Genomic DNA, 26,201 nt, shown 5'->3' on the forward strand with positions numbered 1-26,201 from the left:
ACACACAAATGACCACAAATGAATGCATTCATATTATATTTTAGACACAATTAATTTCACAAACCTGAAATTTGCTGTTACACAAAACATACTCCTCACACATTACTGGTATTCCTGTATTCAGTCTGATTGTGAAATAACTACTTGCTCTGGATCTTATCCAGGGCATGAGCTAAGTATTTACTGAAACATTTCTTTTAGATTCCACTCTGCATTTTAATGTTTATTACATTTGCAGTGAACGTTTTCCTTTTGAAAAGTTTTTTTGTGCATTCTTTGATCTCCTCTGTGTTCAGCACATAAATAATTGGATTTAGCATTGGTGGAATGGCAAAAGAGAGTGATGTGTTTATTATCCTGGCATTAGGATGAATGGTAAAAATTCCTCCAGCAATGTAGGTGCCTATAATTGGAAGATAATATATAGCCACCAGTATTAGGTGGGATGAACAGGTCTTCAAAGCTTTTAATCGTCCTTCCCATGTTGCAATTTTAAACAGCGCACGTGTGATAGACACATAAGATAACACAATCACAATTAATGGTAGATGAAGGAATAATGCTATATTCACATTTGCAATAACATGGTTTGGATATTTGTCATTGCAAGCCATTCTATAAATGGGCCCATGATCACAGAAGAAGCTATCCACCACAATAGATCTACAGAAGGACAGCCTGGTAATCAAGGTTGTCGTTGAAATAGATAATGCTGAAGTGTATGTCCATACAACTGTTAGCATCACAGCCATTGTTGTGTTAGTGATGATGGTGTGGTATCTGAGTGGTAAGCAGATTGCAACAAATCTGTCATAGGCCAGAACAGTAAGAGTGAGAGACTCCATCCCAATGAAGAAAAACACAAAAAACATATTGGCTAAGCAAGCATCAAAGGAGATGTACTGAGAGTCAAAAAGAAATGTTTTAATTAAGTTAGGAATGAGAGCAGTGCTTTCACACAAGTCAGCTACAGCTAAATTAAAAATGGCAAGATACTTTGGTGTGTGAAAACTGCGCTCTGTGCATATAATAAACATGACGAAGGAGTTGCCTAACACAGTGACCAAAAACACAAAGCACAAGAAAATATAGTAGTATTTGACATGAGGTATATTATAGAAGCCATTGATGAAAAAGAATGGAGGACGCACGAAAGACGGGACAGAGATGGTTGAATTTAGGGAGTCCATGGCAGCTTTCCTCTTGCTTTTACTTGACCTGTACATGCAGGTAAAAAACTTAGGTTAAAAAATTTTAAACAAGACTGTTTGGTAATCCTGAAAAAATGTGGGTATACACATGTAACTGCCCACTTGAGTGATATAAATCATTATTTACCTTCATCTCATTAATGAGCGATGTACAGAAGCATGTCCTTGGCCCCTCTAAGGTCTTAATAAAGATCACCTACATGCGAACAACACTGATGTTAGAAATATGTTCCACGATGACAAAAATGACATAGTCAACAGCACATCACATAACGGCGGTAACAATATCATGCTAACAATGCCGGACATAAAGGAATCCAAATGAATCCAAAATTCTCATGATGAATGCCAGTTGACCTGTACAACTCTGCAACTATAATGTTATTGATCATCTTGCGAATGTATCAGTAGAGTATTGTTTCAATTAACCAACCATCTTGAAAATGTCATTAAGATGAAAATGTCATTAAGATGCATGTCGTCATTGTCTTAGTATTTTTATGTTTTCTTCCATTTCATGTTATTCACTTATTTTAACCTGCTGCTGCCAGATATTGATTCACACATGCAAGACTGGAGGCATAATGATTCTTAAGATCGCTGCATTACCTGGCCATTAAACATTGTTTTGAATACAGGAAGCCATTCACAGTATGTAATGCCCTGAATGGGCTATGATCCTCTTACCCTGAAGAGCTGTTATCTCCTTATTTGCTGGCACAATCTCTACAATCAGAAAGTGATGGATTAGTGATGGCACCCAGAATACCTTCTCAATTTTAGTTATGTTCCCCAATTGTGGAACTCTCTTTTAAATTAAGATTAGAAATGAAGAATTTATTTCATGTCTTTGAAATCCTTTTACAATGCAAATGAAAATTTGGTCAATTAATTTCTGTCTGAAAACATATATTTATGGTTCAGCATTTTTTGATATGGTGACCTTTCTGATCCACTGTCCAATCATTCTGACTGAATTTGAAAACTTTACACATCATCAGTAAGTTAACACCAAATATAAATAATGGGAATGTCACTTAAGCATTAGAAATACTATATATCATTAGTAAAGAAGGGAAATGCTATGTACCCACCAACAAAAACTACATATGCAAAAATGAAAAAAAAATCAATCTATTTTCTGCATATCAAGATGCCATTTGTAAGACCTGTATGCTGTTAGTCTTGATACAGATATCTTCCTGAGCATGGCTCACTGTGAGAGTGCTCATATAGAAATATGTGCCCAGCTATTTATATTCTGTTCTGTGGTTCTCGATTCACGTGACATGATAATAAACCTGGGGAACTGATTATGCAAAGAGTCTCTACAGGACATATGCTATTGGACTTTGCCTTAATGCAGAAAAAGAAACCATGAAAATATAATAACTGATTCTCACTGACTTCAGTGTCCCTAATTATGTAGCATTAAGTGTCTTACCACCAAAAAAAATGTTTATCGGTACAGATGTAGAGTGTGGGTGTTATTTATATCTTCATCATCACAAAAGATTAGAGACTTGGACGACGACATCCTCTTAAAACCCTTTCATAAAGACCAGGAAGATCGCTTCGAAAAAAAAGCAGCATGATGAGGTGGCATGCCACCTACAAGGCTTCAATAATACAACTCGCAGACAATGGGTAATAACAAACAGACTCAGGCGCAAACAGGCTACAAAAGGCCTAAATTTATACCGATGGGGGCTGCGTGAGTCACCATCCTGCCCAGCAGACGTGCAAGACACAGACCACCTAGTGATGGCGTGCTCAGTCACAAATGTGACGGCCGGATATACCACCATAAATGAATGTGGTGAACCTTTCAGGAGATGGATCGAGGATCTAGAAGAGACCACAAAATATAATATCTTAAAAAAAATGTAATAAATACTATGTAGACATCGGGATATAAGGACACAAGGGGGGGCACCCCTAAGCACCCTCATAGTGCTGGCCCTGGGTGAGTTCAGTTGTTAACTTGTTGCCCAAGGTTGTGGTTAAATTGTTGTTAACAAGTCCAGGCCAGGCAATGTTCCCCGAATTGTATTTTATATGAAAATTGTTCCTAGATTAAACACGTTTTTCAGGTTTTTCCAGAGTTAACTGGTGCTTGTGTTCGCTTGTAAGGGCACTTAGATAAACACACAGTTACGCTACGTGGGGAGTATGGCTATCCCCATATAGGCACTGGTCACTTGGCGTAGAAATATAAAAAAATAATAATGAAACGAGGCCTTCTAAACCTATCAGAGCAAGTTTTGTCAATTGAGAATACAGATGAGGCCAAGACGTAATTAACAACACAAGTTTATTAACGAAACAAAACGCAGAGAAACACCAAGGAAATGAAACAAAGTAAATTAGAACAGCTACACAAACAGATAACATGAACAAGAAACTAATTTATGCACAAGTGATGAAAAAGGTTATTGCAGGACAAAACAACATGAAAGGGGAATGTGAGGAGTCTGGGTATGAGTGTCAGATCAAAGTTTCAGCAGCTATGAGTCAAACTACAGGAGATGAAGTGGTAGCCATCGTTTGACGTGCGCTGGCAAAACATTAAGTAGATGTATGTCTAACCATACAAGTAACCTCACTTTGACTCTGTGCAAGTTACTCTAATCAGTTTCATAAAGTAATTGTAATGGGAAAAATGATCATTGTATGAATCACGGATGTGTCTAAACTAGGCATGTCATGATACCAGAAATGTAGTTGTCGATAATTTGGTATCGACTTCTAAATTTCTGGTGCCTCGTACATGATGAAATCAGCTAGACTCCTCACATGTGGATTCGATAGATGCATCATCCCATGTACTGAAACCAAAGTCATATAACAGCCTGCAGATAGTCCAAGACTTAATATGAAATGTCTCAGGTTTTCACCTGTGATAGCCACCTCACCATGGTCTGGGAAAACCTGGAGCATCAGGCAGCACAGGCCTGTGACTCATTACTGTATCGCAGGCATGCGTTTAAAGTTTAAATGTTCAGTAGTTACTTTCATTAAATCACTATTATTACCATTTTGAGAAATGAATTGAAGTTTAGGAAACTGTTTTTTATCAATAGAATGAATCACAAATGATCACAAATTAAAGCATTCCCAGTTTATTTTAGACACAGTCACTTTCATAAAATTGAAATGTACTGTTACACAAAACACACTGTTCACACAGTATTGATATTTCTGTTTCCAATGTGATTGTCAAATACCTACATGGTCTAGACACAGTTTTATCCAGCAAAAATCACATAGCTTTGACTTGATTTCATTCATACAGCTAAATATTTACTGACATTTCTCATTTAGATTCACTTAATTTTAATGTTTCTTTCATTTACGGTGACCTTTTTCCTCCTGAAAATTTGTTTTGTGCATTCCTTGATCTCCTCTGTATTCAGCACATAAATAATTGGATTCATCATTGGTGGTATAGCAAAAGAAAGCGATGTGTTTATTATTCTGGCATTAGGATGAAGGGTAAATGTGTCTGCAGCAATGTAGGTGCCTAGTATTGGGAGATAATATATAGCCACCAGTATTAGGTGGGATGAACAGGTCTTCAAAGCTTTAAATCGTCCTTCCCATGTTGCAATTTTAAACAGCGCACGTGTGATAGACACATAAGATAACATAATCACAATAAATGGAATGTAAAGAAATAGCACAATAACCACATATGCCATAACATCGTTTGGAGAATTATCATTGCAAGCCAGTCTAAATATGGGCCCATGATCGCAGAAGAAGCTATCTACCACAATGGATTTACAGAAGGACAGCCTGGTTATCATAGCTATTGTTGAAATAATAAACAATGCATTGAATACCCAGACAACTGTTAGAATCGCAGCCATTTTTTTGTTGGTGATAATGGTGTGGTATCTGAGTGGTAAGCATATTGCAACAAATCTGTCGTAGGCCAGAACAGTAAGAGTGAGAGATTCCATAAAGCTGAAGAAAAACACAAAAAACATGTTGGCTAAGCAAGCATCAAAGGAGATGTACTGAGAGTTAAAAAGAAATGTTTTAATTAAGTTAGGAATGAGAGCAGTACTTCCACACAAGTCAGCTACAGCTAAATTAAAAATAGCAAGATACTTTGGGGTGTGAAAACTGCGCTGTGTGCATATAATAAACATGACAAAGGAGTTCCCTAACACAGTGACCACAAACACAAAGAGCAGGAAAATATAGTAGTATTTGACATGAGGTATATTATAGAAGCCATTGATGAAAAAGAATGGAGGATGTACAGTAGAAGGCACAGAGTGTGTTGAATTTAGGGAGTCCATGGCAGATTTCTTCTCTTGATTTTGCTTGACCTGTGCATGCAAGTATAAAACTCATCAGATTACACTAGGATTGTTTGGTAATCCTAAAAAAATGTGGGTACATACATGCAACTTCCCACTATTCATTGAACTAAATCATTATTTACCTTCATCTCATAAGCAATTTATAGAAGCATGTCCCTGGCCCTTCTAAGGTTGTAATGAAGACCACCTTTATGGGAAAAATACTGATTTTAGTAATATATTCCGTGATGACAAAAATGACATGGTCAACAGTATATAACAGTGGTAACAATATCATGCTATCAATGCTGTACACAAAGGAATCCAAATGAATCCAAAATTCTCACGATGAATGCCGGTTAACCTGTTCTGCTTTGCAACTGTAATGTTATTGATCATCTTGTGAATGTATCAGTAGAGTGTTGTTTCAATGGACCAACCATCTTGAAAATGTATTTGTGTCATTAAGATGCATGTCGTCATTGTCTTGGTAATTTTACGATTTCTTCTGTTTCATGTTACTCACTTTTTTTAATCTGCTGCTGCCAGATACTGATTGACACATGCAAGACTGTATACGTAATGATTATCAAGATCACTGTATTACCTGGCCATTAAACAAGGTATTTATTACAAGAAAACATTCACAGTACGTAAGGCCCCGAGTGGGCTGGGATCCTCTTACCCTGAACAGCAGTTAGCTCCTTGTTAGCTGGTACAGTCTCTACAAATAAAAAGTGATGGATTACTGGTGGAACCTAGATATTTTCTCAGTTTTAGTTATGTTCTACAATTGTGAAACTCTCAAGAATTGTTTACAATACAAATCAGACATTTTATTTTGGTTATTCAATTTCGGTCTGAAAACATATTCATGGTTAATGTTTCATGGTTTTTTGATATGTTGACATTTCTATTCCAGTATTTAATCATTCTGACTGCATGACAAAATTTCCATATTAGCAGTAGATCACTAACACCAATGATGAATCATGGCAATATCCCATAAGCATGAATAATACTTGATATATCATTAATAAAGAAGAGAAAAGTTAGGTACCCACCAACAAAAAATGCCTATTTGAAGAATGAAATTTTTTTTTTATCAATTTACTGTGTATCAAGATGTCATTTGTTGGAGCTGTATGCTGGTAATCCTGAAACAGGTGTCTTCCTCCATCTGAGTCACCATGAGTGTTCAGACAGAAATTGTGCCCAGTTTTTATATTCTACTCTGTGGTTCTCTATTCATGTGACATGGTAATAAACCTGGGGAGCTGATTATGCAACGTGAATCTACAGGGTATTTTGTAATGAACTATTCTTTGTGTCAATGCACAAAAAGAAAACAGGAAAATCGTTTTAAATATGACATAAATGGAATAAACAACTGATTCTGACTGACTAAATCATCACTTTTTATGTAGTTTTAAATGTCTTACCACCAAAAATAACTAACAGTGTTTGCAGGTACAGATGTACAGTATGGGCTTTATTGATATCCTCTTTTATAATACAACCACGTGTAAAATAACAATGTGAATGTGTTAGTATTGGAATAAGCCAAGTCAGTGGGAAATTGAGAAACTGTGGTACAGTTGTTCCCATATTGGCTGCTTCATCTCCTGCAGTAGGAAGTAGCTTCTGCTTCCTTTCCACTTCTGTTCAGTTCAGTGATTTTGTCCGTTGCCAGCGGTGACCACTATGTTAAAGCAGCTGGCCTTCCCTTTATTACTGATTAAACACACACTGTTCCCTGATGCTACCGCACACACTCCCATGCCTTGAGTTACCTGCTAAACTCCGTTTCACTTATTTTCCCTCTCCCGGGTATAATCCCTGCGCAGAGTTTAATGTGAAGTGCATTACTTGATGAGGGATAAGCCAGCACCACGGTCCAGAAAAATTACATTATTAGCATTTTAGCAGACGCTCTTATCCAGAGCGACTTGCATCGATTACAGTTTTTTTTTCCTAATAATATTATTTATTTATGCAGCTGGATATTTACTGGGGCAATTGGGGGTTAAGTACCTTGCCTAAGGGTACAACAGCAGTCCCCCAGTGGGGAATCGAACCAGCAACCTTTCAAGTACAAGTCCTGCTCCTTCACCACTATGCTACACTGCCACCCTACACTTCCAATGACTCCTCTCACGTATGATTTCCAAGCCTTGTTGTCAGATGGTGGGGGTTATTTCTGCTGTTGGCAGCGGGCCTCAAGCAAAGTAACTGAAGATTGGCCCTCATGTGCAGCTACCACTCATTTTCTTTCCCCGCGACTCTGCAAATTGCACCTGCTTAGGGAGAGGTGGCAGTGGTCTTGGGGAAAAGTTCCTGGTGGCTTCCTCACCTCGATGCTTGTGATTCCTGCAGCCAGGGCTGGTAGAGCAACTGGGCTTCTAGACATACTCGTGGTGGCAATGCAAAAAATGATCATATATTTGCTGCCACTGTGTGACCCTGCTGTACCTGTGAGTCTGGAAGTAAGACCTGTCACCAGGTTGAAGCGGACATGTCTATCCTCAGTAGTGTGCCGTCTTTTGTAAGATGTCGGAGGAACCTGTCACTCATGATCATGGGGGGGCAGGGGGAAAGAAGTGTGAGAGAGACGGGGTAGCAGAAGTGTTGAATTTAGTTGCGGATTGCTACGTTAGTGTGATCCCGGCAAGGTTTTGGCTGCACTGAATGTAACAGTTATCAAGGTTACTAAAGTTACACTTAGTTATTATCTACCAACAACACTTACCACGCACCCAGTTGATGCTATGTGGACAAGAGAACATGACTGACGATTAGTGGCTCACTAAGTGGATTTCTATTACGCAGTGGTGCTGGATGTCCAATAATTTGTGAAGTTGTTGCCTGGGGTTGTGGTTACGTTAAGTTCTTGTGAAAAAGTCCAGGCCGGGGAATTTTCACCAAATTATGTTATATGAAAACTCCTCCTGGATTGAATACATGTTTTTTTTTTTTTTTTTTTTTTACCCGAGTTAACTGGTGCTTGCTTACGTGTTCGCTTATAAAGGGACTTAGATAAGTACACTGTTACACTATGTTGGCGAATATGGCTATACCCATGTAGGCACTGGTCGTTTGGCAAAGCCAGTTCACAGTCTTTAATGAATATATATAAAAAATAATAATAAAATTAGGTCTTTTGAACCTGTCAGAGCATGGTTTGTCAATTGAAAATGGATATTCAAGGCCAAGATGTAATTAAGAAAACAAGTTTATTAACACAACGCAGACAAATGCTAAGGAAATGAAACAAAGAATTAGAACAATGAAACAAACGGACAACGACAAACAAGAAACTAATTAATGAGCTAATGGTGAAAAAGATTATTGCAGGAGAAAACACAATAAAACGGGAATGTAAGGATAACGCTAAGTGTGTGTGTCGGATCAGTGAAAAGTGATAACCGTTGATAACCGTTGTCTGACGTGGTGCTGGCAAAACATTAATTAGAGTGTCTAACTGTACAAGTTGCCTCATTTTGACTGTGCAAGTTACTCTAATCAGTCATGAGGTAATTGTAACGGGGAAAAATTACCACTGTAAGAATCACGGATGCGTCTAAACGCACCTCGTACATGATGAAATCAGCTAGACTCCTACCGTGCACATTCCCTAGATGCATCATCCCATGTATTGAAACCAAACTCATATAACTTATCCTGCATCACAGAGTCTGTGTCCTGCAATGAAATCTGTCACGATTTCACCTGTGATAGCCACCTCACCATGGTCTGGGAAAACCTGGGGCATCAGGCAGCACAGGCCTGTGACTCATTACTGTATCACAGGCATGTGTTTAAATATGTTCAGTAGTTACTTTCATTAAATCACTATTATTACCATATTGAGAAATGAATTGAAGTGTAGGAAAGTGTTTTTCATCAATAGAAAAAAAACACAAATGACCACCAATTACTGCATTCACATTATATTTTAGACACAGTCAATTTCATGAACCTGAAATTTATGGTTACACAAAACACACTGGAAACAGAAATACCAATACTGTGTGAACAATGTGATTGTCTCTAGACCAAGCAGGTATTTGACAATCTTATCCAGCGAAAATCAAATAGCTTTGATTTGATTTCAGTCATATAGCTAAATATTTACTGACATTTCTCATTTAGATTCACTTCTTAATTTTAATATTTCTCTCATGTGCGGTGACCTTTTTCCTTCTGTAAATTTGTTTTGTACATTCCTTGATTTCCTCTGTGTTCAGAACATAAATGACTGGATTCAGCATTGGTGGAATGGCAAAAGAGAGTGATCCGTTTATTATCCTGGCATTAGGATGAAGGGTAAAATGCTGTGCAGCCATATAGCTGCCTATAATTGGGAGATAATATATAGCCACCAGTATTAGGTGGGAGGAACAGGTCTTCAAAGCTTTAAATCGTCCTTCCCATGTTGCAATTTTAAATAGAGCACTTGTGATAAACACATAAGATAACACCGTCAGAATAAATGGTATGTAAAGAAATAAAACGACATTCACATATGCCATAACATCATTTGCAGAATTGTCATTGCAAGCCAGTCTGAATATGGGCCCATGATCACAGAAAAAGCTACGTACCACAATGGATTTACAGAAGGACAGCCTGGTAATCAAAGCCACTGTTGAAATAAGAAATACTGCATTGTATAGCCAGACAACTGTTAGAATCACAGCCATTGTTGTGTTAGTGATAATGGTGTGGTATCTGAGTGGTAAGCAGATTGCAACAAATCTGTCATAGGCCAGAACAGTAAGAGTGAGAGACTCCATAAAGCTGAAGAAAAACACAAAAAACATATTGGCTATGCAAGCATTAAAGGAGATGTACTGAGAGTCAAAAAGAAATGTTGCAATTAAATTAGGAATGAGAGCAGTGCTTTCACACAAGTCAGCTACAGCTAAATTAAAAATAGCAAGATACTTTGGGGTGTGAAAACTGTGCTCTGTGCATATAATAACCATGACAAAGGAGTTCCCTAACACAGTGACCACATAAACAAAGAGTAAGAAAATATAGTAGTATTTGACATGAGGTATATTATAGAAGCCATTGATGAAAAAGAATGGAGGATGTACAATAGAAGGAACAGAGTGTGTTGAATTTAGGGAGTCCATGGCAGATTTCTTCTCTTGCTTTTGCTTGACCTGTGCATGCAAGTATAAAACACATCAGATTAATCAAGAGTTTTTGTTAATCTTGGAAAAAAATGTGGGTATACACATATGCAATTTCTCACTATTCAGTGATATAAATCATTATTTACCTTCGTCTCATTAATAAGAGATTTTTAGAATCATGTGCCTGGCCCTGCTAAGGATGTAATTAAGACCACCTTGATGGGAAAAATACTGATTTTATTAATACATTCCATGATGACAAAAATTACATAGTCAACAGTACATCATATAACAGTGGTAACAATATCATGCTAACAGTGCCGGACCAAATGAATCCAAAATTCTCATGATGAATGCCGGTTGACCTGTACAACTCTGCAACTATAATGTTATTGATCATCTTGTGAATGTATCAGTAGAGTATTGTTTCAATTAACCAACCATTTCGAAAATGTATTTGTGTCATTAAGATGCATGTCGCCATTGTCTTAGTATTTTTATGTTTTCCTCCATTTCATGTTATCCACTTTTTTAACCTTCTGCTGCCAGATATTGATTCACACATGCAAGACTGGAGGCATAATGATTTTTAAGATCGCAATACCTGGCTTTGAAATGTTGTATTGACAACGAGAAAACATTCACATTTTGTAAGGCCCCGAGTGGGCTGGGATCCTCTTACCTTGAAGAGCAGTTAGCTCTTATTTGCTGGCACAATCTCTACAATCAAAAAGTGATGGATTAGTGGTGGCACCCAGACATTTTCACAGTTTTAGTTACGTTCCACAACTGTGGAACTCTTTTAAATTAAGATTAGAAATGAATAAGCTATTCCATCTGTCTTTGAATTTTTTACAATGCAAATGAAATTCCTTTTAATTCAGTTTTGGTATGAAAATATATATTCCTGCTTGAGCATTTTTAATATGGTGACCTTTCTGATCCACTCTCCAATCATTCTGACTGAATTTGAAAAGTTTCCACATCATAGTAGGTTACTTTACCAATGACGTGTCATTGGTAAAGAAGAGAAAAGTTATATACCCACCAACAAAAAATACCTATGCAAAGAATGAAAAAAAGTTTCAAACAATTTTCTGCATATCAAGATGCCATTTGTAAGAGCTTGTATCTTCCTCAGCATGGATCAGTATGAGAGTTTTCATACAGAAATGTGTGCCCAGCTTTTTATATTCTGCTCCGTGGTTCTCATACACGTGACATGGTAATAAACCTGGGGAACTGATTATGCAAAGTGACTCTACAGTGCATATGATATTGAACTTTGCCTTAATGCAGAAAAAGAAACCATGAAAATATAATAACTGATTCTAACTGACTTCAGTGTCCCTAATTATGTAGCATTAAGTGTCTTGCCATCAAAAATAACTTAGTATTTATAGGTACAGATGTAGAGTGTGGGTTTTATTGATATCCTCTTTCATAATACAACCATGTAGAAAATACCAATTTGAGTGTGTTCAGTATTAGAATAAACCACTTTTTCTCAAATAAAGTCAGTGGGAAATTGAGAAGCTGTGGTACAGTTGTACCCATATTGGCTGCTTCATCTCCTGCAGTAGGAAGTAGCTTTCTTTCCATTTCTGTTCAGTTCAGTGATTTTCTTGGTTGCCCGCAGTGACCACTATGTAATGCAGCGGGCCATAAATTTTCTACGGATTCAACACACACAGTTCCCTAATGCTACAACACCCACTCTCTTTCTGTTCCCCACTAAACTCCACTTTCTGTATTTTCCCTCTCCTTGGTATAATTCATGCTCAAAAGTTTAATGCGAAGTGCATCAGTGATGAGGGATAAGCCAGTACCAGTGTCAAGAAAAATGCACACTTCCAATCCTTCAGTGACTCCTCTCACATAATGGTTTCCAGGCCTTATGGTCAGATGGTAGGGGTTAATTCTGCTGATGGCAGCGGGCCTCAAGCGAAGTAGCTGAAGATTGGCCCTCATGTGCAGCTACCATCCCTTTTACCTCTTCCCCAAGACCACTGCCATCCCCACCAAGGGCAAAGTCCCTGGCGGCACCCTCACCTTGATGCTTGTAATTCCTGGAGTCAGGGCTGGTGGAGCAACTTGGCTGCTAGACGTAGTCGTGATGGCAATGCAAAAAATGATCATATATTTGCTGCCACTGTGTGACCCTGCTGTACCTGCGAGGCTGGAGGTAAGACCTGGCTGTAGCATAACATGTCGTTGAATTTAGTTGCGGATTGTTACGTTCGTGTGATCGCGGCAAGGTTTTGGCTGCATGGAATCCAGCAGTTACAGAGGTAACAAAAGTTATCAAAGTTATCAAGGTTTCCAAAGTTACTCTTTGTTATTACCTACCAGCAACACTTGCCAAGCAGCCAGCTGGTGACAAAATAAACAACAACAGCCAAACAAGATGGATAAATCCTTCATCTTTTCTCCACTGCCCACATTGTCGTTCCTTCATAACATATCAATGCAAGTAAAAAAGTGTCACTAAATGTTCATGGAACAAAATGGCATCTCTCAAAAGATAGCGTGGTTAACTGCTAGGTAGCTAACACAGTGAGATGCACCAGTGAGGGGAAAAAAAAACTTTAACTCTCATATGATGCAAACGCAGTCGACAAAACACATGCACGTAGCGAAATAACTAAAGTAAGTTACGTTAGTAATAATCCAAAAGGAATATTCCGAGTCCTCAGCTGAATATTGTCCACACATTGTAAGGGCACAGTCCATTCACCGGTTAACTTCATTAGCAAGCTAGTGCTGATTAAATAAATGTGGCAAACATGTACACAGCCTGTAATCATTAACAGATGTCAATTTGCAACGGCACTGACTAGCTCCGGAGAATGAATTCTGATGTAAAGTCTGTTGCACTGCTTCCAAATTATATCTAAGGCTGTGGTTATGCACTTTAATTTAAGAGTTGAAGCAGTATGAAGAGGGTCTCATTTAAAATTAGTCTCTGCAGAATTCAGACGCATAAACTCAGGTTTATTGTCATAGCTTATCTCTGTTACACGAGTGTGTCAAAATAATAAAAAAAAAAAATAACGAGGGGGTGGAGACACATTCGTGTCCCATGCCGTGACTCTCATTTCTCTCTCTCTTTCCCAGTATCCCCTTCACATCCTAACCAAAAGATCACCAGATCTGATATATTAAAATATAGCACTGTCCATTAAACTGTCTCAGACTAAAAGTCCCTCAATAAAAGTATCACAGTAGTTACTTTTATTAAATCACTATTGCTATCATTTTGTAGTTATTGTAGTAAAGTGTTTATTCATCCATAGAAAGAGAACACAAAAAACACAAAATCACAACTGAAAACATTCACATTTTATTTTATACAGTTTCATGAACTTGAAATGGACTGTTACACAAAGCACACTTCACACAGTATTAATATTTCTGTTTCCAGTGTGATTGTCAAATACCTACTTGGTCTAGACACAGTCATATCCAGCAAAAGTCACATAGCTTTGATTTTATTTCATTCATATAGCTAAATATTTACTGACATTTCTCATTTAGATTCACTTCTTAATTTTAATATTTCTTTCATTTACAGTGACCTGTTTCCTTTTGAAAAGTTTTTTTGTGCATTCCTTGATTTCCTCTGTGTTCAGCACATAAATAATTGGATTTAGCATTGGTGGAATGGCATAGGAGAGTGATGTGTTTATTATCCTGGCATTAGGATGCACGGTAAAAGTTAGTGCAGCAACATAGGTGCCTATTATTGGGAGATAATATACAGCCACTAGTATTAGGTGGGATGAGCAGGTCTTCAAAGCTTTTAATCGTCCTTCCAATGTTACAATTTTAAGCAGTGCACGTGTGATAAACACATAAGAAAACAGAATCAAAAGAAATGGTATATAAACAAATAACACTGCATTCACATATGCCATAATATAATTTGGAAAATAGTCATTGCAGGCCAACCTAATAACAGGCCCATGATCGCAGAAATAGCTGTCTACCACAATGAATTTACAGAAGGACAGCCTGGTAATCAAAGCGGCTGTTGAAATAATAAATGCGAAATTGTATGTCCATACAACTGTTAGCATCACAGACATTTTTGTGGTGGTGATGATGGTGTGGTATCTGAGTGGTAAGCAGATTGCAACAAATCTGTCATAGGCCAGAACAGTAAGAGTGAGAGACTCCATACTGCTGAAGAAAAACACAAAAAACATATTGGCTATGCAAGCATCAAAGGAGATGTACTGAGAGTTAAAAAGAAATGTTGCAATTAAGTTAGGAATGAGAGCAGTGCTTTCACACAAGTCAGCTACAGCTAAATTAAAGAGAGCAAGATACTTTGGGGTGTGAAAACTGCGCTGTGTGCATATAATAAACATGACAAAGGAGTTCCCTAACACAGTGACCACAAACACAAAGCACAGGAAAATATAGTAGTATCTGACATGAGGAATATTATAGAAGCCATTGATGAAAAAGAATGGAGGATGTACAATAGAAGGCACAGAGTGTGTTGAATTTAGGGAGTCCATGGCAGATTTCTTCACTTGCTTTTGCTTGACCTGTGCATACAGGTATAAAACTCGTTAGATTAATCAACACAAAATGCTATTCCTGAACAAATGTGGGTATAGGCATGCAATTTCCCCAATATTCAGTGATCTAAATCATCATTTACCTTCATCTCATTAAGAAGTGATTTATAGAAGCATGTCCCTGGCCCTGCTAAGGATGTAGTGATGATCACCTAGATGGGAACAACACTGATTTTAGTAATATATTCCACGATGAGACAAAATAACATAGTGGACAGTACATCACACAACAGTGCTAACAATGCTTGAGTGAAGAGCACACAAAGGAATCTGAAAATCTCATAAAGGATGGTAGCTGAGCTCTGCTGCTCTACTGCTGTAATGTTATCCATCATCTTGGAAATGCACCTATGTTGTTTCAATTGGCCAGCCATCGTGAAAACCTATTGCTGTCATATTGTATTTTTTTTCTTCATTTGATGTTTTCCACTTTTTTTTAACCTGCTGCTGCCAGATACTGATTCACACGTGCAAGACTGAATACGCAATGATTCTTAAGAATGCCTCATTAGCTCGCCATTAAATGTTGTATTGACAATGAGAAAACATTCACATTGTGTAAGGCCCTGAGTGGGCTAAGATCCTCTTACCCTGGAGAACAGTTAGCTCCTTATTTGCTGACACAATCTCTACAATCAAGGAGTGATGGATTAGTGGTGACACGCAGATATTTTCTGTTTCAGTTATGTTCCACAATTGTGGAATGCTCTTTCAAGTGAATATTTGAAACAAACCAACTCTTCTGTCTGTCTTTGAAATTTTAACAATGCAAATGAAAATCCTTTTAAGTTGGTCATTAAATCTCAGTTTGAAGACATACATTCATAGTTGCGTTTTTTTGTTGACGTGGTGATAATTCTGAGCCACTATCCAATCATTCTGACTGACTTTTAAAACTTTCCACATTAGTAGTAGGTTATTAACACCAAGAACATATAATTGAAAATCACATAAGCACTAAATTCTCGATGTACCATGAGTAAAGAAGAGAAAAGTACCCACCAAAAAAATATACCCCTGCATAGAATGAAATAAATTTCAATCAATTTTCTGCATGTGTAGATGTAATTTGTATCAAGGCTAACAGCATACTGCTCTTACAGATATCTTCCTCAGCACAGGTCACCATGAGAGTGTTCATACAGAGATGTGTGCCTAGGTTTTATATTCTGCTTTGAGGTTCTCTATACACGTGACATGGTCATAAACCTGGGGAACTGATTATGCAAAGTAAATCTACAGGGCACATATTATTCAACTATCCTTTGTGCTAATGCAGAAAAAGAAACCATGAAAATAGAATAACAACAGAATCTAACTGACTCCATCATTACTAATTATGAGGCGTTCAATGTCTTGCCATCAAAAACAACCTAAAGTGTTTATAGGTACAGATTTACAATATGGGTTTTGATTTATATCCTTTTTTATAACACAAACATATGGAAAATACCAATGTGAATGCTGGGTATTGGAATAAAGTACTTCGTTTTTTGATTAAAGTCAGTGGGAAATTGAGAAGTTTGGTACAGCGGTACCCATATTGGCTGCTTCACTCCTGCAGTAGGAAGTAGCTTCTGCTTCCTTTCCAATCCTGTTGAGTTCAGTAATTTTGCTGGTTGTGTGAGAGCTAAGTGTCTTCTGCCTGAGCATTCTGTACTCTTTGTTTTTGCCTGTACGTAAAAACGTCAGACACCAATGTAATATTCTTCACAAAGCATCCTGTATTTTCTGCTGAAGTGTCATGAATGACGTATCTTTCCTGAGTGGAGCAGGTTATCTGCTCAAACGGCCTTGAGTGGTTCCTGCTCTGGGTGAATCCAAGGAGAACACCGGCCGTTTTCCAGTCAGCAACAGATATGCTTTCATCTTGCTAAAATTTAATGAGAATGTTTAAGGGATTTTTTTTGTTCTTTATCAAGTGCTAACCACAGAATGTGTCAAAGCACAATTACAACTTTTTCTGCCTGAATACGGCCTAGAAATGACGCACGAGTCTATTCTGAGAGTTGCATGCCCTATCACTACATAAAAAGTGTGATGTACTCTAATGCAAGTTGGAATTGCTCTGACTTCTCCATGTGAGTCGTTGGATGACTCTTCCCCTGAGAGCTTTCAGAATAAACACAGAATTGTCTCATTGCACTCTCACTCAGTTTCATCACTGAAGTTTCTTTCGACGCCCGTGCTACAAGTTCTTCGCTAAACTCCATTTCACGCATTTTTCCTCTCACTGGTATAGTCTCTGCTCAAAGTTCAATGTGAAAGGCACAGTCTTGAGGCACGTGAACCACAGTGGCTAATGTTATTAATATTATTAAAATACTGTAAAGTGTTTGTTTGCGTAACGGACATTGTTTCTGGGCTGGAATACACTGCCGCAGCGCATCACTGATGAGGGATAAGCCAGCTTCAGTGTCGAGAAAGATACACACTTCCAAACTCTCAATGACTGGTCTAATGTATGGTGTCCAGGCCTTGTAGTCAGATGGTAGGGGTGATTTCTGCTGTTAGCAGTGGGCCTTAAGCAGTGTTGGGGAGTAACTAGTTACATGTAACGGTGTTACGTAATTAAATTACAAAATAAATGTAATTGTATTCCGTTACCGTTACTGAGAAAAAATATGTAATTAAATTCCAGTTACTAATCAAAATGTTGGTGATTACAAAGGGGTTACATCCAAGTATATTCTTTTCGATAAAAAGCTTATATGTAGAATATAACATTCATTCTGTTGCTTTGCATCTTTTTGCATTGCAGGAATGCCTTCTTTTAGGTGTGTTTTAACCGAACCCTTTCTTTGCACGGGTTTGATCACTTGCCTGAAAAATGAACAAGTGAATTTTGCGCCACATCACAGCAAGCATTTTTGATTACACCTACACTACTAGCAAGTTGGAAAAGTGGAAAGGGGGTGTGGCTTCTAGCCCTACCTGAAGGTGATTGGCTTTTGCCAGGTAAAATATGTGTGAAAAGCAGCAACTCTATGCCACATTGTAAAGTAGAATTACAAAAATCAGCAGCTGTTGGTAGTTACTTTCTTAAAAGTTAAATAACTATTATTATTATCATTTTGTCAAGTGAGTTGAAGTGGATCAAAGTCTTATTCATCATTATAAAGAAAACACAAATGACCACAGATGAAAGAATTCACATTATATTTAGACAGAATTTCAGTATTGTGAAATTTACTGTTACATGAAACACACTGTTCACACAGTATTGGTATTTCTGTGTCCAGTGTGATGGTCAAATGCCTACTTGGTCTGGAGACACTTTTATCTAGGACAATTCATATAGCTTTCAATGTTACCTACAGTATTTCTCATTTATATAGCCAGGTATACTCTGAAACATTTCATTTTGATTTATTTCTTTATTTGAATGTTTAATGCATTTGCAGTGATCTTTTTCCTTTTGAAAAGTTTTTTTGTGCATTCCTTAATCTCCTCTGTATTTAGCACATAAATGATTGGATTCAGCATTGGTGGAATGGCAAAAGAGAGTGATGTGTTTATTATCCTGGCATTAGGATGCAGGGTAAATGTTAGTGCAGCAACGTAGGTGCCTATTATTGGGAGATAATATACAGCCACCAGTATTAGGTGGGAGGAACAGGTCTTCAAAGCTTTCAATCGTCCTTCCCATGTTGCAATTTTAAGCAGCGCTCGTGTGATAAACGCATAAGATAACACAATCATAATTAATGGTAGATAAAGAGAAAAAACTATGTTCACATAAGCCATAACATGGTTTGGATAATTGTCATTGCAAGCTAGTCTAAATATGGGCCCATGATCACAGAAAAAGCTTTCTACCACAATGGATCTACAGAAGGACAGCCTGGTAATCAAAACCATTGTTGAAATAATAATTATTGAATTGTATGTCCATAAAACTGTTATTATCACTGCCATTTTTGTTGTGTTGATGATGGTGTGGTATCTCAGTGGGAAGCAGATTGCAACAAACCTGTCATATGCCAGAACAGTAATAGTAAGAGACTCCATACTGCTGAAGAAAAACACAAAAAACATATTGGCTATACAAGCATCAAAGGAGATGTACTGAGAGTTAAAAAGAAATGTTGCAATTAAATTAGGAATGAGAGCAGTGCTTTCACACAAGTCAGCTACAGCTAAATTAAAGAGAGCAAGATACTTTGGGGTGTGAAAACTGCGCTGTGTGCATATAATAAACATGACAAAGGAGTTGCCTAACACAGTGACCACAAAAACAAAGAGCAAGAAAATATAGTAGTATTTGATATGAGGAATATTATAGAAGCCATTGATGAAAAAGAATGGAGGATGTACAATAGAAGGAACAGAGTGTGTCGAATTTAGGGAGTCCATGGCAGATTTCTTCTCTTGTTTTTGCTTGACCTGTGCATGCAAGCATAAAACTCATAACATTAATCAAGGCTGTTTGCTATTCCTGAGCAAGTGTGGGTATAGGCATGCAACTTGCCAGTATTCAGTATTGTAACTCATCAAATTACTAAAGACTGTTAATCCTGAAAATGTGGGTATACACATGCAACTTCTCACTATTGAGTGATATAAATCAGTATTTACCTTCATCTCATTAATAAGTGATTTATAGAAGCATGTCCCTGGCCCTGCAGGATGTAAGGATGTAAAGATGTAATGAAGATCGCCTTGATGGGAACAATACATATTTTAGTAAAACATTGACATAGTGGACAACACATCATATCGCAATGGCACCAATGTCCTGCAAACAATCTCATTTATAGAAACATGTCCCTGTCCTTTCTAAGGACGTAATGAAGATCACCTAGATGGGAACCACACTGATTCTAGGTGATCTATTCCATGACAAGAAAAAAAAGACACAGTGGACAGTGCATCACATAACAGAGGTACCAACAAAATTCTTATGAAGAATGATGGCTGAGCCTTGCGGCTCTACAGCTATAATGTTATCCATTATCTTGAGAATGCACCTATGTTGTTTCAGTTGACCAGCCATCGTGAAAACCTATTTGTGACATTAGGAAGAATGTCATATTTTACATGGTATTAATTTTTTCTTCTATTTCATGTTTTCCACTTTTTAACCTGCTGCTCCCAGATACTGATTCACACACGCAAGACTTAATACGTAATGATTCTTAAGATCGCTGCATTAACTGGCCATTACATATTGTATTGATTACAAGAAAACATTCACAATATGTAAGGCCCTGAATGGTCTAGGATCCCCTTACCCTGAACAGCAGTTGGCTACTTATTTGCTGACACAATCTCTACAATCAAAAAGTGATGGATTAGTGGTGGCACTCAGAATACTTTCTCAGTTTTAGGTGTGTTCCCCAGTTGTGGAACTCTCTTAAGACTCGAAATGAACGAACTCATCCATCTGTCTTTCAATTTTTTTTACAATAGAAATAAAAATCTGTTTAATTTGGTAATTTAATTTCACTCTGAAAACATACATTCATGAAAGTGACACCTTTCTGAGCCGCTATCCAAACATTCTGGCTGGATTTTAAAACTTTCCACATTAGTAGTAGGTTATTAACACCAAGAACATATAATTGAAAATCACGTAAGCACTAATAATTCTCGATGTACCATGAGTAAAGAAGAGAGAAGTACCCACCAACGAAATATACCCCTGCATAGAATGAAATAAATTTCAATCAATTTTCTGCATATGTAGATGCAATTTGTAAGAGCAGTATGCTGTTAGCCTTGATACAGATATCTTCCTCAGCACAGGTCACCATGAGAGTGTTCATACAGAGATGTGTGCCCAGGTTTTATATTCTGCTCTGAGGTTCTCTATACACGTGACATGATCATAAACCTGGGGAACTGATTATGCAAAGTAAATCTACAGGGCACATATTATTCAACTATCCTTTGCGCTAATGCAGAAAAAGAAACCATGAAAATAGAATAACAGAATCTAACTGACTCCATCATTACTAATTATGAGGCGTTCAATGTCTTGCCATCAAAAACAACCTAAAGTGTTTATAGGTACAGATTTACAATATGGGTTTTGATTTATATCCTTTTTTATAATACAAACATATGGAAAATACCAATGTGAATGCTGGGTATTGGAATAAAGTACTTAGTTTTTTGATTAAAGTCAGTGGGAAATTGAGAAATTTGGTACAGCGGTACCCATATTGGCTGCTTCACTCCTGCAGTAGGAAGTAGCTTCTGCTTCCTTTCCAGTCCTGTTGAGTTCAGTGATTTTGCTGGTTGTGTGAGAGCTAAGTGTCTTCTGCCTGAGCATTCTGTACTCTTTGTTTTTGCCTGTACGTAAAAAAGTCAGACACCAATGTAATATTCTTCACAAAGCATCCTGTATTTTCTGCTGAAGTGCCATGAATGACGTATCTTTCCTGAGTGGAGCAGGTTATCTGCTCAAACGGCCTTGAGTGGTTCCTGCTCTGGATGAATCCAAGGAGAACACCGGCCGTTTTCCAGTCAGCAACAGATATGCTTTCATCTTGCTGAAGTTGCATCCTAGACGCATCCTCCCGTGTACTGAAACCTCATATAACTCATATAACAGCCTGCAAGAGGGGGTCCAAGTCCTGTAATGAAACGTCTCAGAAATTCACCTGTGATAGCCACCTCACCATGGTCTGGGAAAACCTGGAGCATCAGGCAGCACAGGCCTGTGACTCATTGCTGTATCACAGGCATGCGTTTAAATATGTTCAGTAGTTACTTTCATTAAATCACTATTATTACCATTTTGAGAAATGAATTGAAGTGTAGGAAAGTGTTTTTCATCAATAGAAGACACAGATGATCACAAATTACAGCATTCACATTATATTTTAGACACAATTAATTTAATGAATGTGAATTTTACTGTTACAAGAAACATTATCGTTCACACTGGTATTTCTGTATTCTGTAGTCTGATTGTGAAATATCTACTTGCTCTGGAGACAGTCTTATCCAGGGCACATCGTATAGCTTTCAGTATTAGCTCTTTTTCAGTTACACAACTAGGTATTTGCAGAAACATTTCATGTCGATTCATTTCTGTATTTGATTATTTGTTGCAGTTGCAGTGACCTTGTTCCTCTTGAAAAGCTTTTTTGTGCATTCCTTGATCTCCTCTGTGTTCAGCACATAAATAATGGGATTCAGCATTGGTGGTATAGCAATAGACAGTGATGTGTTTATTATCCTAGCATTAGGATGAATGGTAAAAATTCCTCCAGCAATGTAGGTGGCTATTATTGGGAGATAATATATGGCCACCAGTATTAGGTGGGACGAACAGGTCTTCAACGCTTTTAATCGTCCTTCCCATGATGCAATTTTAAACAGTGCACGTGTAATGAACACATAAGATAACAGAATCAAAACAAATGGTATATGAAGAGAAAATACTGTGTTCATATAAGCCATAACATGGTTTGGATAATTGTCATTGCAAGCCATTCTATATATGGGCCCGTGATCACAGAAAAAGCTATTTACCACAATAGATTTACAGAAGGACAACCTTGTTATCAAAACCATTGTTGAAATAAGTAATACTGAATTGTATGTCCATAAAATTGTGATCATCACAGCCATTTTTGTGTTAGTGATAATGGCATGGTATCTCAGTGGTAAGCAGATTGCTACAAATCTGTCATAGGCCATAACAGTAAGAGTGAGAGACTCCATACTGGCAAAGAAAAACACAAAAAACATATTGGCTATGCAAGCATCAAAGGAGATGTACTGGGAGTCAAAAAGAAATGTTGCAATTAAATTAGGAATGAGAGCAGTACTTCCACACAAGTCAGCTACAGCTAAATTAAAGAGAGTGATATACTTTGGGGTGTGAAAACTGTGTTCTGTGCATATAATAAACATGACAAAGGAGTTGCCTAACACAGTGACCAAAAACACAAAGAGTAAGAAAATATAGTAGTATTTGACATGAGGAATATTATAGAAGCCATTGATGAAAAAGAATGGAGGACGCACAAAGGTAGCTGCAGAGTGTGTTGAATTTAGGGAGTCCATGGCAGATTTCTTCTCTTGCTTTTGATTGACCTGTGCATGCAAGTATAAAATTAAATTTTAAATGTGAATTAAATTCATTAAGTTTCAAATTTAAATTAAGAATCCTTAAATAAGAGGCCATACAAATGCAATTTCTCACTATTGAGTGATATAAATCATTATTTACCTTCATCGCAATAATAAGCGATTCATAGGAGCATGTCCCTGGCCCTGCTAAGGACGTAATGAAGATCACCTAGATGGGAGAAAATACTGATTTTAATAACACATTTCATGAGAAAATGACATAGTTGTCAATACATCATACAGCATGGAAACAATGTTCTGCTAACAATGCTGGAGTGAAGGGGACACAAAAGAATCTGAAATTCTCATGTATTATGATGCGTGACCCCTGCTGTTCTACAGCTATAATGTTATCCATCATCTTGACAATGCACCTATGTTCTTTCAATTGACCAGCCATTGTGAATATATATTTGTGTCATTAAGAAGCATGTCACATTTTACATCATACTTCTTTTTCTTCCTTTTCATGTTTTCTGCATTTTTAACCTGCTGCTGCCATATACTGATTCGCACATGCAAGACTGGATACGTAATGATGGTTAAGATCGCGGCATTAGCTGGCGATGAAACACTGTATTGATTATAGGAAAACATTCATAATATGTAATTCCCTGATTGGGCTGGGATCCTCTTATCTTGAAGAGCTGTTATCTCCTTATTTGCTGGCACAGTCTCTACAATCAGAAAGTCATGGATTAGTGGTGGCACCCACATATTTTCTTCATTTTTAGTTATGTTCCACAATTGTGGAGCTCTCTAAATTAAGATTAGAAATGAATAAGCTTTCATCTGTCTTTGAATTTTTTACACCGCAAACGAAAGGCCTTTATAATTCAGTTTTGGTCTAAACATATATATTCGTGGTTCAGCATTTTTTGATATGGTGACCTTTCTGATCAACTGCCCAATCATTCTGACTGAATTTGAAAACTTTCCACATCATAAGCAGGTCATTAACACCAGATATAACTAATGGTAATATCACTTAAGCATTAGTAATACTTCACATGTCATCAGTAAAGAAGAGAAAAGTTATATACCCTTCAACAAAAACTACCCATGCAAAGAATGAAACAAAAATTAAATCAATTTTCTGCATATCAAGATGTCATTCATGAGAGCTTTATGCTGTTAGTCTTGAAACAAGCGTCTGCATCAGCATGGGTAACCATGAGAGTGTTCTTACAGAAATGTGTGCCCACCTTTTATATTCTGCTCTGTGGTTCTAGTACATGTGACATGGTAATAAACCTAGGGAACTGGTGATGCAAAGTGAGTCTACAGGGCACATGTTATTGCACTATTCTTTATGTTATTGTACAAAACGAACACATGAAAATAGAATAACGACTATTGTGACTCCATTGTCCCTAATTGTATAGCATTAAGTGTCTTACCACCAAAAATAACCTAAAATGTTTATATGTACAGATGTACAATATGGGTTTTGATTGATATCCTATGATACACATGACCACTATGTCATACAACAAACCATCACGTTTCTACTAATTCAACACACACAGTTCCCTGACGCTACAGCTCACGCTCTCATGCTACCAGTTCCCCACTAATCTCTGTTTATTGTATTTTCTCTCTCACTGGTATAATCCCTGCAAAAAACTTCAATGCGAACAGCACACTCGCTAGGGATATGAACCACAGTGGCTAGCATCAGAAATGTTGTTACACTGGTGTAAAAGTGCTTTAGTAATTCAGGGCCGGAAGACATTGCCGCAGTGCATCACTAGTGAGGGATAAGACAGCACCATGTCAAGAAAAACTCACACTTCCAAACCCTCACTGACTCCTCTCATGTATGGTGTGCAGGCCTTGTGGTCAGATGGTGGGGCTGATTTCTGCTGTTGGCAGCGAGACTCAAGCGAAGTAGCTGAAGACAGGCCCTCGTCTGCATGTACCATATTTTCCCCCTCTGCAGCTCTGCAAACTGCACCTGCTTAGGGGGAGATGGCAGTGGTCTTGGGGAATAGTCCCCGGCGGCACCATTACTTCAGGTAGAATGCTTGTTATTCCTGGAGTCAGGACTGGTGTGCCTGACAGGCCCAGGGCTGGTGGAGTGGCTGGGCTGAAAGCCCTAGTCATGGTGACAATGCAAAAAATGAGTCATATCTGCGCTGTTGCTGTAGGACCCTGCAATACCTGTGAGACTGGAGGTAAGGCCTCTCACCAGAGTGTAGCGGACATGCCGATCCTCAGACAGTGTGCTGTTTATTGTAACGGTGTAGGAGGAACCTGTCACTCATGATCATTGGGGGTCAAGGGGATGAGAAGTATGAGAGGAACCAGTAGGGGAACTGTTGAATTCTGTTGTGGATTGTTACGTTAGTGTGAACGCGCCAAGGTTCCGGCTGCACGAAATCTTGCAGTTGCCACGGTTACAGAAGTTACCAAAGTTATCAAGGTTAGCAAAGTTACACTTAGTTATTATCTCCCAGCAACACTTGCCACGCAGCCAGCTGACGGTACACAGACAACAGAACATGACTGATAAGCAGCGGCTCCCCGAGCAGATTTCCAATACGCAGTCGTGCTGGATGTCCGATAAGTTAACCACAACCCCAGAAAACAAGTTAACAGATTGTTAGGCTGGGTAATGTTAACTGATTTGTATTGCATATGAAAATCGTACCTGGATTAAATACATGTTTGTTAGTTTTTCCGGAGTTAACTGGAACTTGCCTATGTATTCGCTTATGAGTGCACTTAGCTAAACACACGGTTGCTGTTGTACCCTTGGGCAAGGTACTTAACCCATGATTGCCTCGGTAAATATGCAGCTGTATAAATGGCTTACATTGTAAAAAAAAAAAAAAGTGCAACCTATGTAAGTCG

The 26,201-nt window shown here is 37.8% G+C and overlaps 6 protein-coding genes across 6 annotated transcripts; all 6 read right to left on the reverse strand.

Moving 5' to 3' along the window:
• Positions 1 to 197: 197 nt before the first annotated feature.
• Positions 198 to 1,208, reverse strand: LOC118783751 (olfactory receptor 1-like). The gene has a single exon (XM_036537706.1). The coding sequence runs from the start codon at positions 1,188 to 1,190 to the stop codon at positions 198 to 200; it is 993 nt and encodes a 330-aa protein (XP_036393599.1). The 5' UTR covers positions 1,191 to 1,208.
• Positions 1,209 to 4,537: 3,329 nt separating this feature from the next.
• LOC118782808 (olfactory receptor 1-like) lies at positions 4,538 to 5,563 on the reverse strand. Its single transcript, XM_036536377.1, has one exon. The coding sequence runs from the start codon at positions 5,519 to 5,521 to the stop codon at positions 4,538 to 4,540; it is 984 nt and encodes a 327-aa protein (XP_036392270.1). The 5' UTR covers positions 5,522 to 5,563.
• A 4,115-nt stretch (positions 5,564 to 9,678) lies between these two features.
• LOC118782818 (olfactory receptor 1-like) lies at positions 9,679 to 10,683 on the reverse strand. The gene has a single exon (XM_036536397.1). The coding sequence runs from the start codon at positions 10,663 to 10,665 to the stop codon at positions 9,679 to 9,681; it is 987 nt and encodes a 328-aa protein (XP_036392290.1). The 5' UTR covers positions 10,666 to 10,683.
• A 3,524-nt stretch (positions 10,684 to 14,207) lies between these two features.
• On the reverse strand, positions 14,208 to 15,200 carry LOC118782799 (olfactory receptor 52E4-like). Its single transcript, XM_036536361.1, has one exon. It carries the CDS (start codon positions 15,192 to 15,194, stop codon positions 14,208 to 14,210), a length of 987 nt encoding a protein of 328 aa, XP_036392254.1. The 5' UTR covers positions 15,195 to 15,200.
• Positions 15,201 to 18,662: 3,462 nt separating this feature from the next.
• LOC118782811 (olfactory receptor 51E2-like) lies at positions 18,663 to 19,631 on the reverse strand (the record flags this gene model as incomplete). The annotated part of the gene is made up of 1 exon (XM_036536387.1): positions 18,663 to 19,631. A coding segment is annotated over exon 1 (951 nt), but the record flags the coding sequence as incomplete, so codon positions are not given.
• Positions 19,632 to 22,292: 2,661 nt separating this feature from the next.
• Positions 22,293 to 23,303, reverse strand: LOC118783752 (olfactory receptor 52E4-like). The gene has a single exon (XM_036537707.1). The coding sequence runs from the start codon at positions 23,277 to 23,279 to the stop codon at positions 22,293 to 22,295; it is 987 nt and encodes a 328-aa protein (XP_036393600.1). The 5' UTR covers positions 23,280 to 23,303.
• Between the last annotated feature and the right edge of the window lie 2,898 nt (positions 23,304 to 26,201).

The sequence above is a fragment of the Megalops cyprinoides genome, chromosome 9 (genome assembly GCF_013368585.1).
Source record: "Megalops cyprinoides isolate fMegCyp1 chromosome 9, fMegCyp1.pri, whole genome shotgun sequence".
Classification (NCBI taxonomy): domain Eukaryota; kingdom Metazoa; phylum Chordata; class Actinopteri; order Elopiformes; family Megalopidae; genus Megalops; species Megalops cyprinoides.